The following is a 13,285-nucleotide window of genomic DNA, read 5'->3' as shown; positions in this document are numbered from 1 at the left end:
CAGCATCTCCTGTCTGAGTCGCTAATTTTACTATCAGCGTAAGCTGTTCAGGGGAGAATCTTTTTCTAACTTGGCCGTCCAGAGGATATTAAGACCGCAAGCTCGCCCAATCACAGGCACAGCTCAGCTCACGTGACGACAGACGCCCTATAGCTGTACTCAAAGCCCTTGCCACCATGCTTGCCACTACCAATACGGCCGCTATACCCAATTTGCTTCATTTTCCGTTTCAGAAACAGACGGGTGACGTCAGGGAGACTACGTCCACACCCACAAAGCTTTATTTATCAAAGATCAAATTAAGAAAAGAAAATCATTAATTTAATTTCACAACTTTCCATCCGTTGCGTTGCTTTTGCATTCGTGCTGTTGGTTTGCAACAGTATTTTTACTCTTGCATTCGTGTTGCTGCTTCTGCAAATCGTCTGACACCAACCGGCCACCGTAGAAGCCTACTGGTATGGACTCCAGACCCCTGAAGGAAGCTGTCAGTCTGTCACTCTCTGGCTCTCCGCTGGGTGGCAGCACAGCCAAACCTCCTGTTAACACAGCTTCAGCCTCAGATGGAGATGGAGGGAATGTCTGACTCAGGTGAGCTCATCTTTTCTTTAGTTTGAAGTTACTGTAATTATACAAAACAGCTAGATAAATGTGAGGGTTATAAAACGTAAATATAAAATTTTAATGGGTGAGGAATATATATGTGATGATATATACCAGGTAGATATAAGGGAGGAAGCAATGGTGTGTTCAGGGACCGTTTGTGAATAAGAAGTTTTAACAAGCAGAGACACTTTATAGAGCTTAACACACAACGTTACAAACATGAAGCAGCTTCTCCTGCACAGAGACCCAAACACAGGAACAGTTTGGACTCAGACACAAACACGGCCCGGTCCATCCAGTTCATTAGTCAGAAACGCGACCATTTATAGAGTTTATGAATTAAGCCTCCCCCCTCATCTTCTTTCTCCTCTCCACCTCATACTCCACCCCGCGCCTCCTTCCTCTCCTCCCCTCCTCAGGTCCCTCCTCTCCTTCGGCTGCTGACTGACTGGATCTTCGCTCAGTCTCTGTTGTTTCCTCTGTGCACAGTTACGCGCAGACAAAGAGAGAGAGAGATTCCAGATCTTGAAGCTCCTCAGTGTTTCTTCACTGGTTAAAGTCTCCCTGCATCCGGGCAGTGAGAGAGGATCCGTGAAGTCTGCAGAGAGTGGTCTGAGGAGGACTCAGAGGAGATGATCGCAGTGTGAAGCTTTCCTCTCTCCTCTCTTCTGTCAGAGTTAACTGGACCTTCCTGCAAACATGCAGCTCCTCCTGCTCACCGCCGGGCTCCTCTTCCTCAGACCGTCTGCACGCGCAGAGCCCAAACCCAAGTGTCCGACCCGCTGCGACGTCAGCACCTGTCCGAGTCCCAGCTGCCCTAGCGGCTACGTGCCGGACCGCTGTAACTGTTGCCTGGTGTGCGCACAGGCGGAGGGCGAGCCGTGCGGACGCAGGGACGACCTGCCATGCGGGGACGGACTGGAGTGCAAGCACCCTGCAGGGAAGCGGATCAGCAAAGGCTTCTGTCAGTGCAGGTTCAGCAGCCAGGTGTGCGGCAGTGACGGAACCACGTACAGGAACGTGTGTCAGCTGAGGGCCACCAGCAGGAAGAACCTGCAGCAGGGTCTGCAGGGGGTCACCCAGATCCACAAGGGACCGTGTGAGACCGGCACAGGTACGTATTTTTTTTTTTAATCAATCCAACTCAATATTTTTAAGTTAAGGTTGTATTTTTGTGGATCATATCAACTTGAAATTCTGAGTTGCTACAACTAATAAAAAGAAGTAGTTGGACCAACTTAAATTAATTGCTTCAATTGGTCACACCTAAATAAATTAAGTTCTTTGAAATAAAATTAACAAGTTCAATTAACACAACTTAATAAGTCAAGCAAACTAAATATTTTAATTCTTCTCAAATCAGCATTTTGCATCAATCCAACTTAAAATTTTAAGTTGTTTCAACTCAATAATCTGCAAAACCTAAAAGGAAAAACCATGGGTGAGGAGGGAACACAGTGGATATGAGACCCTGATGCACATTAAGCTACCACTCGGGGACAGTGTGTCTGTGCTCCATGGCATGGACCAGCTGTCTGTCTGTGGTCCACTGTGCTTGCTCATTGGCTGGCTGGCTGGCTGTCTGTGCTCCACAGCATTGGCTGCCTGGCTGTACCCCATGGCACAGTCTGCTTGTCCTGGCTGCCTGTGCTCCACGACAGTGAGGGCTTCAATTAAAATACTCTCTCAGTGATGGTAATTTGAATATAACTGAAGACAAAACCCAGTTTGTCATTTCTGATCATAGTTTAAACCCATCAACACATCTCATTTATTAACATATAAAATATTAAACACGCTTAAAGGTACATGGTCCATGCTACAGGGCACAGACAGCAGGTCCATGTCATGTGGAGCACAGAAAGCCTGTGCTCTTGGCAGGTTAACATCTTAATGTACAGCGGGGTCTAATATCCACTGCAGTCCCTCCTCACTCACGGTTTGAAATGAGTCAATTCATTAGGCTGTAAAGTAAACTTTACAAGTAGACATAAATTAAACTCAACTTAAGACTATTGGGTATTTTTACTAACCTTTTTAGTGCAATTATTTTCCTAGATTCTTTTAAATAAGCTCAACTTGTCACATTTTTACAGTGTAATAAAGTCTAAAAACACCTCGTCAGATTTTACTTTGAGGTTTTCCAAATTACTGAGATGAAACAACTAAAAACCTTAAGTTGGACTGATGCAAAATGTTGATTTGAGAACAATCAATTTTTTATGTTCATTGACTTAATCAGTGTTGTTGATTGAACTTATTAACTTCATTTCAAATAACTTAATTTATTTACGTGTGACCAATTAAAGCAATATTTTAAGTTGGTCCAACTGTTTTCTTTTTTCAGTGTAGACCCAGGTGGATCTAAGGGGTGTGTCAAAGTCAGAGGAGGGCAAAGATTTATAGAGGAGTCTTAACACTCATCTGTGAAAAATTAAAGACGCTTTAGGAAGAGAAAGAAGACAGGAGCACTTTAAAGAGGGACTCTGACAAAATTCACAAACTAAACCAAAGATCACTTCACTCCACCATCTGGTTTATCAAATCCACCAGAGAAAATATTACAGAGGGAGGTGTTGGTCAGTCCTCCTGGACTCTGACACAGTGACCACACACACACACACAACACACACACACACACACACACACACACACACACATCCTTTGAAAGTATGGAGGGAACAGGAAGTCCCTACACACCACCACTATTTACGTTCTCTTTGATCTCTAACTTATTATTTAGTCTGGCTTCACACACACACACACACACACACATACACACACACACACACACACTTACACTGGGTCAGTGGAGCGTTTCTTCCCCAGGCGTGGTCAGTTGGCTGGGTTTAAATGTGGTGATCAGATGAAGTTTGATCGTCTGGAAAAGATTTGAAAAGAAGCTAAAAATTCAGACTCAGAGCCAGTCTATGAGTTCTCACAGAGTCCAATAAAGCCTTTCATGTGTTGTAGACCAGATCCTTCTTGAGGAGGTACAGATCAGATCAGAGTAAACCTGATCCTTATAAAACGTCCCCTTGTTGCCGGTTCAGGTCCTTCTCATGCAGCCAGTCCTCGGTACAAGTTCAACTTTATCGCTGACGTGGTGGAGAAGATCGCTCCAGCAGTAGTCCACATCGAGCTCTTCCTCAGGTAAGGACTTTCCTGGGTGAACTGATCTAAGTCCCGATATGGTCTGGATTTTTTGAGACCTGTTGAGCTCTGTGCCGTATTGCAGACACCCTCTGTTTGGGAGGAACATCCCTCTGTCCAGCGGGTCAGGGTTCGTGATGTCAGAGAACGGACTGATCGTCACCAACGCCCATGTCGTCTCCAGCACCACACCTGTGTCTGGTCAGCAGCAGCTCAAGGTACCCAGATCCTAGTCCTCCACCTAAACCAGGTAACCTGTTTCTAAACCACTTTTATCTGTCTCTTCCTGAAGGTCCAGATGCAAAATGGGGATGTGTACGAAGCCAGCATCAAAGACATCGACAAGAAGTCCGACATCGCCACCATCAAAGTCAACCCACAGGTGAGACCAGGGGTCTAAGGTGCACCTGTACCTGGGGAAAGGGGAAAGTCTTTGGAATGACCAGCCCTTATGATCTTAACCTACCTGTTATATAATCAAACACAAGGTTTTAGCATGTTACTGGTTTCTGTGAGTCTGGTTCTAATCTCAATGATACATGAGGGTTCTGGTGAGGGTTTGAGACTCAGTGTTGAATGAGGGGTGCTGGAGAGGGTTCTTGTCCTAGTGATGAATGAGGGTTCTTGAGAGGGCCCTGGTCCCAGTATTGGATGAGGGTTCTGAAAGATGGTTCTGGTCCTAGTGATGTTGACAGACCCAGCACTAATTTTTAACAGCGATCATTTGAGAGACTCTGTGATGAGTTTGATCTCACACCTGGTCCCCTCCCTGCTCAGGTTATTCAGGCCCCTAAAACAGTAGTTTTTAGTAAAACTCTGCAAAGTTAAAGCCTCTTTAGAATAAAAACACCCTAAGACTGTTTAAAGACATAAACACACACACACACACACACGCACACACACACACACACACACACACACACACACACACGCACACACACACACACACACACACACACACACACACACACACACACACACACAGGTCTGCGGGCAGTTTCAGAGCAGATGTTTTCCAGATGTGAGAAAACCAACGTGTTCAGAACAGGAAGAGTCAAAAACAGATCCTGTTCTCATCACATAGAGCCAGTCCTGGTCCTGGTCTCATCTCTTGTGTTACTGGTGTATAGCTAAAACCCTGTCAGTGGCCTGGGTCAGTCAGAGCTGTGTTGTAACAGCTGTTTTAAAATAATAACTTTATTTATGTCTCTGTCCCTCACTCCTCCGGTGAAGCGTGTTGGTTTGACTCGGGTTGAAAACAGAGTGAGGAACCTTATCCATCACGTGTGTGTTCTGTTTTTGGGACTCAGCTGGATCTGGGTGGTGTGAAACTCTGGACAGTTTGTTTGCAGAGATTTGTCCTCGGGGCAGCGTTAATAAAGCGTCTCCATTAGCTCTCCTGGTTCCTGTAAACCTCCTGCAGGTTAATGACCGTCTGCAGGCTGTTTTCTCTTCACGCCCTGCAGACTCTGTGTGTGTGTGTGTGTTTACAGTATGTGTCACGTGTGCAGGTTCAGAGAGGTGTTAATAGGGGGAAGGACTGGTCCATAGCCAGGGTCCAGACCTCTCTGGGGAGACACTGAATACTTCCACCCGGTCCTGAGCCAAAACCATCAGAGGGATTAGAGGTGGATTAATAACGGGCTGCTCTGACGTCAGTTCCCGGCTGAAGCCTGTACGGTTCACTGATTTACTGGACTGATAGGGGCCACAGCTGGTTCACTGTGTCCAGCTTTGATCAGGAACTGTAGTATTAACCTTTGAGCTCCTAATGATGGAGATCAGAAGCTGAGCATCAGGTTGGTTTCATACTCCTAAAAAGACAAAAAAGATCAGGGTTTGGGTTGCGCTCTTTTAGAGCAGCCGGTCCGAAGTCCAGATGTGCAGCTCCGACCTGAGACATCTGTTCAGAGACTGGGGGTCAGCGTTCATGATGTCTGCAGGAGATCACCTGTCCTGAACCATGTAGGGTCCTGTGGAGTCACAGATGTAAATATGTTTGAAGAGTGAGGCCTTCTACACATTCTGTCTGATTAATCTCTGGCGTGGACTCTGTCTGAACCAGTCTGAGTCTGAACCAGAACACCTCTGCTCAGGTGTTGAAACAGAGAGAGGGTGAACAGATGTTCCGTTTAGAGTCACTACTGAGGCAGGCTAAAGCCGGCTGTCATCACATGGGTCTCACTAAGAACCACAAAGTCAGAGCTTAAGGTCAGATTGTTCTTATACCTGCTCCTTGTGAATGTTCAGATCTAAAGAAACCCGTCTGGAGATTTCTTGACGGCTTGTGTCTCCCTCACCGAGCTCCATCTCTTTACCGACTCCATAGATAACCTGTGTGTAGATTTGTCTGCTACAGATCATCAGGAGGAATACCCTGAACACAGTGTGTGTCACATTTGCATCCTCTGAGCCCATCCAGGGAGGGCGAGGACATTGGGAAGTCAGGGACTTTCTCTGGAAACAGAATCTGAAGCTCGCTGCATGTGAGATAAGACCAGCATTAGGGAGGGACACCATCACAAAAACAGTTGAAACCAGGATCAGCTGGACCTAAGCCCAGAGGGACTGGGGGTTGTACATCAGAGCTGGACCAGGACAAGGACAGGGAGGAGGTCCAGATCACTCCACCTTAAAGAAATCCTAAACAGACTGAGCTCATTCCTTCTTTCTGTAACGTCATCTGTTTCTGCTCCACTTCTCACAACCATCTGTCCCCGAGGACCGTCTCACGTGTCTCTGTAGCTGTACGCTTTGACTCATACTCCTTCAGCCTGAATCCCTGTCCTCAGCATTTCACCACATGCTCAGCCTGTCTCTCCATCTCTTTACGTCTAAAGCTAGTGTCCCTTATTGGTAAGTGGTTGTTGTTGGTCTGTAGATGTTGTTGGTCTGTAGATGTTGTTGGCATGTAGATGTTGTTGGTCTGTGGATGTTGGTCTGTAGATGTTGTTGGTCTGTAGATGTTCTGTAGATGATGTTGGTCTGTAGATGTTGTTGGTCTGTAGATGTTGTTGGCATGTAGATGTTGTTGGTCTGTGGATGTTGGTCTGTAGATGTTGTTGGTCTGTAGATGTTCTGTAGATGATGTTGGTCTGTAGATGTTGGCATGTAGATGTTGTTGGTCAGTAGATGTTGTTGGCATGTAGATGTTCTTGCTCTGTGGATGTTGGTCTGTAGATGTTGTTGGTCTGTAGATGTTCTGTAGATGTTGTTGGTCTGTAGATGTTGTTGGTCTGTAGATGTTGTTGGCATGTAGATGTTGTTGGCATGTAGATGTTGTTGGCATGTAGATGTTGTTGGTCTGTAGATGTTGTTGGTCTGTAGATGTTGTTGGTCTGTAGATGTTGTTGGCATGTAGATGTTGTTGGTTTGTACATGTTGTTGGCATGTAGATGTTATTGGTTTGTTGATGTTGGTAGCCTGTAGATGTTGTTGGTCTGTAGATGTTGGCCTGAAGGTGTTAATGATCAATAGTTCTAGGTCTATAAGTGTTGTTAGTCAGTAAATGTTGTGGCGTAATAGCTGTTGCATTAATGTTGGTGATTGATAGCTGCCGTGGGTCTGTGGAGGTTATTGGTCAGTAGTTGTTGCTGGTTTTAAGATACAGCCATCTAGTTATTTTTGGTCTGTACATGTATTGCTCAGTTGTTGTTGTGACCTGTAAATGTTGTTGGCATGTAGATGTTGTTGGTTTGTTAGTGTTGGTGGCCTGAAGACGTTGGTCTGTATATGCTGTTGGTTAGTAATTGTTGGGGGTCTGTAGATGTTGTTGGTTTGTAGATGTTGTTGGTCTGTAGATGTTGTTGGTCAGTATATATTGTGGCTTAGTAGCTGTTGCATTGTAGCTGTTGATGACTAATAGCTGCTAGAGGTTTCTAGAGGTTATTGGTCAGTAGTCGTGGCCAGTAGATGTTGGTAGGTTGATGGTTTTGGTCAGTTAATGTTGAGGGCTTTTAGATGTTGTTGGCCGTCAGATGCTGTGGGTCTTTAGATGTTATAAGTCAGTAGTTGTTGTGGGTCTGTAGATGTTGATTGTTTGTAGTTGTTTTTGATCAGTAGATGTTGTTGGTCAGTAAATGTTGTGGGTCTTTACATGAAGTAGTCCTGTAGATGTTGTTCTGTAGATTTTTATGGCATGTAAATGTTGTTAGTCTGGAGGCGTTTATGGCTTGTAAATGTTGGTTGTCTGTAGATGTTATTTGTCTGTAGATATCGTGTGTCACAACAGCTGTTAGTTTGTAGATGTTGTTTATCAATAAGTGTTGTGGGTCTGTAGATGTTGTTCACCAGTAATTGTTGCTGGTTATTAGATTTGGCTTTGTAGTTATTGTTGGTCTCTAGATGTTATTGCTTACTAGTTGTTGTGGCCTGTAGATGTTGTTGGTCAATAGTTATTGCTGGTTTGTTGGCATGGCTTTGTAGATGTCATGGTCTCTAGAGGTTATTGGTCAGTTGTTGATGCTGGTCTGTAGATGTTTTTGAGTTATAGTTATTGTGGGTCTTGATGCTGTTGGTCATTCGATGTTGTGGCTCAATAGTTGTTGGTATCTAGCCTTTTTTGGTCAATAGTTGTTGCTCTCTGTTGTTTTTTGTCTTAATGTGTTTTTGGTTGGTAGACGTAGCTCAATAGTTGTTGAGTCCTGTGTTCCCTTTGTTGATTCCAACTTAGGTCAAGCTGCCTGTCCTGTTTCTGGGCCACAGTGCCGACCTGAGGCCTGGGGAGTTTGTGGTGGCAATTGGCAGCCCCTTTGCCCTGCAGAACACCGTCACCACCGGCATTGTCAGCACAGCCCAGAGGGACGGCAAGGAGCTGGGCCTTAAGGACTCTGACATGGACTACATCCAGACGGATGCCATCATTAATGTAAGAATATAGCAGCACAAGGACTGAGAATTAAGCCGTACAAATTCAGAGAAAAAGTAGCATGAGGTCTGAGGTATGAAAGATATGAGGTTTAACTTTCTTTGCAGAGTAGGTTTTATCCCTATATTTAATGAGAAAATGTTTTTAAGGTGTTAAAGATGTGTCTATGTCTTCTTTGCAGTATGGGAACTCTGGAGGACCTCTGGTCAACTTGGTAAGTGTTCAGTTTCTGTCCTTAAAGATTCATAAACTATGTGAACATTTTTTTCATCTCTCTAATTTCTGACTGGTTGATAAATTTGAACTGTTCATTGATTATCTTGTTGTAAAGATATATTTTATTTCACTTGATTTAGGATGGCGAGGTGATTGGCATCAACACTCTGAAGGTCGCTGCAGGAATCTCTTTTGCCATACCCTCAGACAGGATCACTCGCTTCCTGAACGATTCTCTTGAGAAGCCGAACAAAGGTAAGTCCATGACATCACTTATCTGGAAGCACCCACCTGCAAGCGTCCTGCTCAGGATACAGGTTAAAGCCTCTCTCTGTTTCAGATGTGAAGTCTGTAAAGAAGCGTTTTGTTGGGATCAGGATGCTGACCATCACACCAGCGTGAGTCTGAACTGATGGTCACTCTTTGAAGATCTATTAACAGACTGAAAACTCATGACTGTACCCAAGGTGTCTCGCAGGGCTCAATACTGGATCTTCTCCTCTGTAACTTCTTCTACCATCTCTGCATTTAACGCTCTCATTGCTCCTCTGCATGGATCTGATCACAGCTGAGCTAACATGCTTTGGCTTTTCCATCGTGATGTAGGTGACAGTTTCCCCTCTATCCTGTTTAACTGGGATGAAAGATGCTTCCTCACTCTCTGTCTTCCACCTGTTGATGTTTGATGCTCCTCACCGTCCTCCTTTTACTGTTTCTTTCTCAGGTTGATCGATGAGCTCAAACAGCAGAACCCAGACTTCCCTGATGTCAGCAGTGGGATTTACGTCCATGAGGTTGTTCCTCACTCTCCTGCAGATAAGTATGTCTGATTCCTTCACTCACTCTTCCTAAAACTGAAGAATAAGGTTCTATCTTCATCTCTACACTGTTAAAAAAAATATAATTTTACAGGTCTGGAATTCATAGGTCTAGTCTGGAATTTTTTCACAGATTTTCTTTTAAAACAACAAAATGCCAGTAGGTTTACATACATTTTCAGTAATTTTACACAGTCAAAAAAAACAGAATTTTAGGGTTATTTACCCTTAATTTTAAAATTATTTTTTAATTTAAGTATGATACAAAATTTAAAATTACAGAAATAATCTGTAAAATGACACCCTGGATGTTTTTCAAGGTATTATGCCAATAAAAGCATAGAGCTGGGTTGCAATTCACTGATAAAAAAAAACAAACTGAAAAAAAATGGTAAAAGCACTGGCAGCAAAGTTTCCAGACAAATACCATAAAATTACAGGCAAGCACTGTAAAGACATGGAACTACATGAAATAACTGTAAAATACAGGACTCCACCGTAAAATATCAAAATCTGTGAAAAAAACTGTAAAAGCACTGGCAGCAAAGTTTCCAGATACCGTAAAAGTACAGTCAAAAACTGTTACATAGGACTAGGTAAAAAAAAAAAACACAGCAAAAATACAGGAATGACTTGTTTTTTTGATCAGAGACAAATAAAAAAAAATCTCCAAACAGAACACACTGCCCCTCTCCAAAAAAACAACTTCCTCTCATGCATCACTTGTCATCTTGTCTTCCATCAGTTTGTGTCCTTAATTTTACTTTTTTCCTGTTTTTTTCACAGCAAAGTCATTTTAATTGTGACAGTGCTTGTAACCATGAGTGAGGAGGACACACCGTGGATGTGTGACCCTGCTATACAGGGGGAACAGCATGTTTGTGCTCCCTGGCGCGAACTGGCTATATGTGCTCGAAGGAGCGGACCAGCTGTTTGTGCTCCAGGGGAGCGAACTGGCTCTCTGCACCCCATGGGGCTGACTCGCTGTCTGTACTCCACCGGGTGGACTGGCTGTCTGTGTCCACTGGTGCGGACTAGCTGTCTGTGCCCAGTGGCGTGGACTGGCTGTCTGTGCTCGATTGTGTAGACCCTGTACCCAGTGATTTTTAAATTGTTCTGTTTTTTTATAAACAAGACGTTTTGATGGTCTTTGCATGTTTGCCAATTTTTAATAAGAATGTTATTTGAATTACACAGCTGGTCCATGCAGTGTTACACAGGCAGCATGTTTCCCCAATGCAAAACTCTAATGTTCAGCAGAGTCTTATATCCTCTGTGTGTCCTCCTCACTCATGGTTACAAAACACCATCACAACAAAATGTATTTTGCTGTAAAACAATGCTATTCTTTAGCAGAACTCTTTGCATTGTCACTTTATTGAAGGTGTTTGACCTTAATTATTTGGGGGAAAATGTGTTAAAAAATTGTGTTTTTCTCTAAAATTACATATTAAAACTGTAATTCTTTAGACATTTATCTTTAGTTTTACGTACAGAGTTAGTTTTTATACATTAGAAATTTGTTATTGTACATGGAAAAATAGTATTTTCACAGGAAATTACTGTAGACTGATTTAACTGTAATTTTTAGGGTATTTGTCTTGAAACTTCGCTGCCAGTGCTTTTACAGTTTTACATTTTTTTTACAGATTTTTTTTTTACAGCGTAGGTTAGGGCTTGATCTGACAGTCTCCCTGAAACTCGCTCTTCTTTCTTTGTCCCCAGAGGAGGAATCAAAGATGGAGACATTATCGTCAAACTGAACGGCAAACCTATGACTACCACAGCTGACCTTCAGGAGGCGCTGCAGGAGGAGTCAGCACTGCTGCTGGAAGTCAGGAGAGACAACGACGACCTGCTCTTTAACATCGAACCTGACGTCATCATGCAGTAAACACCTGAGGCTCTGCTGCAGGGTTAGACCAAAACTTGAACACTTGAGGCTCTGCTGCAGGGCCAGAGGAACACCTGAACACCTGAACACCTGAGGCTCTGCCAATTGCTGAAGAACACATTAGAGGATGGAAACTTGAAACATACGTAAGGAGTGTCTGTACACTTCCTGTGATCTGAAGGCTGTTACCTGTAGATATGGATGGGATGCTTGAGCCCAGGATGTAGGTCTGCTGGAACCCAGTGAACAGTTTTGACATGTGTATGAACAGGTGCTAAGGCTCATTCTTGGTTTCTGTCCGTGTTAATGTGATCTCATGCAGCTAGATATAATGTATCTGATGATCAGTCAGTGTGTTGCTCTGCTGATTGTCTCGTGTTACCTGTCCTGTACCTGACAGGTGAGTGGTTACAGACCTTAAGTGGCCACCATGATGTGAGTTCATGTTCATACCAAACAAATGATATTCCTCTGTGACATATATGAAGCTGTAAGGGCTCACTGAGCATCCCTCACTGACAGAGACATCACTGTAGATGCAGACACTGATAGCTTATACCTGGTGTGAAGTTCTCGGGTCGCTGTGAAACTAAAAGCTGTGTTCATTCTCAGGCTGTCAGTTCTTCCTCGTGATGTTTTTGCAGACTTTTTCTGTGCAAATTTCATCAGAGACGTCCAAACAGACTAAACCTCCTCATGCTGTGTCTGCTTTGTGGTCGTCCCAGCTCTTTACTGTCAGGACATGTTTTTCCATCACCTAACGTGAACCATGTGTGTTTTTCTGACGCGCTCAGACTGAGAGTGGAGATTTTTCTATTAAGACGTTTTTTTTAACATGTTAACTGAACCACATGTTTACATGTAAAGTTCCCCCAGAGCCTTTGCAGCAGCAGCAGCTTTTCACACCCAATAAACTTTCCACAAACATGAAGCTTTGTTTTATTACGCCTGCTCTAACTGTTCACCTCTAAATCTGGGTCAGAGCAATGACTCATGGGAGCACAGAGAAGCTGCTCAGCTCTGCTGAATAAAACCTGACTGTGAGAGAAGCTGAGCCCTCCCAAAACATTCCTGAATGGAAACACGTCTGCTGCAGGAATGTGGGGAAAAGCACGAAGGAAACAGTTTCAGGGTTCAGAGATGGAGTCAGACAGACGCTCAGAGTTTCAGCTGAAATCACTCTGAAACTCTGAGAGTTAGCACGGCTCAGGATTCTGAAACTCTCTCTGTGTTCAGCCCTGTAATTTTAACTCACTGCCTCCTCTCTGCAGAGTCCTCACTGTCTTGACAGACTTTCACATTCATGAAATAGTTCTCAAAGTCCTTACAGAGTCCCAAGAGCTAAAGTTAGAGATGAAAGCAAACAGTCAACTTTGAAGAGATCAGTGATGAGGTCAGTGATGAGGTCAATGAGGTCAGAGATGAAGGCAGGGATGATTTCAGTGAGGTGTTATGTGGTCAGTGATGAGGGCAATGAAGTGTGATGAGGGCTTATGAGGTCAGTGACAAAATAAGTGAGGTGTAATGAGGTCATTGATGACATGCGATGAGGTCATCAAGGTGTGATGATGTCAGTGTTTAGGTGTGATGAGGCCAGTGAGACACAATGAGGTCAGTGATCACGTGTGATAAGGTCGTCAAGGTTATTAAGGTGTGATAAGAACAGTGTTTAGGTGTGATGAGGGCTAATGAGGTCAATGATGACATTATTGAGGTTGATGGGGTCAGTAT

General features: G+C 43.8%; 1 protein-coding gene across 1 annotated transcript; it reads left to right on the top strand.

Annotated features, from left to right (window-relative positions):
• The first annotated feature begins 532 nt into the window (after nucleotides 1-532).
• htra3b (HtrA serine peptidase 3b) lies at nucleotides 533-12,596 on the top strand. The gene is made up of 11 exons (XM_074699114.1): nucleotides 533-591; nucleotides 1,026-1,720; nucleotides 3,660-3,759; nucleotides 3,845-3,977; nucleotides 4,052-4,141; nucleotides 8,432-8,626; nucleotides 8,808-8,840; nucleotides 8,983-9,097; nucleotides 9,183-9,240; nucleotides 9,567-9,662; nucleotides 11,386-12,596. Exons 2-11 carry the CDS (start codon nucleotides 1,306-1,308, stop codon nucleotides 11,552-11,554), a joined length of 1,404 nt encoding a protein of 467 aa, XP_074555215.1. The 5' UTR covers nucleotides 533-591; nucleotides 1,026-1,305; the 3' UTR covers nucleotides 11,555-12,596.
• The last annotated feature ends 689 nt before the right edge of the window (nucleotides 12,597-13,285 follow it).

The sequence above is a fragment of the Halichoeres trimaculatus genome, unplaced genomic scaffold (genome assembly GCF_033239565.1).
Source record: "Halichoeres trimaculatus isolate MK-OKI-2021-1 unplaced genomic scaffold, fHalTri1.1 fHalTri1_scaffold_22, whole genome shotgun sequence".
Taxonomy (NCBI): Eukaryota; Metazoa; Chordata; class Actinopteri; order Labriformes; family Labridae; genus Halichoeres; species Halichoeres trimaculatus.
This window is presented reverse-complemented; position numbering and strand designations above follow the sequence as displayed.

Coding starts and splice junctions, on each gene's coding strand:
- htra3b (XM_074699114.1), top strand. CDS start 1,306: ATGCAGCTCCTCCTGCTCACCGCCGGGCTCCTCTTCCTCAGACCGTCT. Junction 3,760..3,844: donor CACATCGAGCTCTTCCTCAG/GTAAGGACTTTC, acceptor GCCGTATTGCAG/ACACCCTCTGTTTGGGAGGA. Junction 9,241..9,566: donor ATGCTGACCATCACACCAGC/GTGAGTCTGAAC, acceptor TTTCTTTCTCAG/GTTGATCGATGAGCTCAAAC.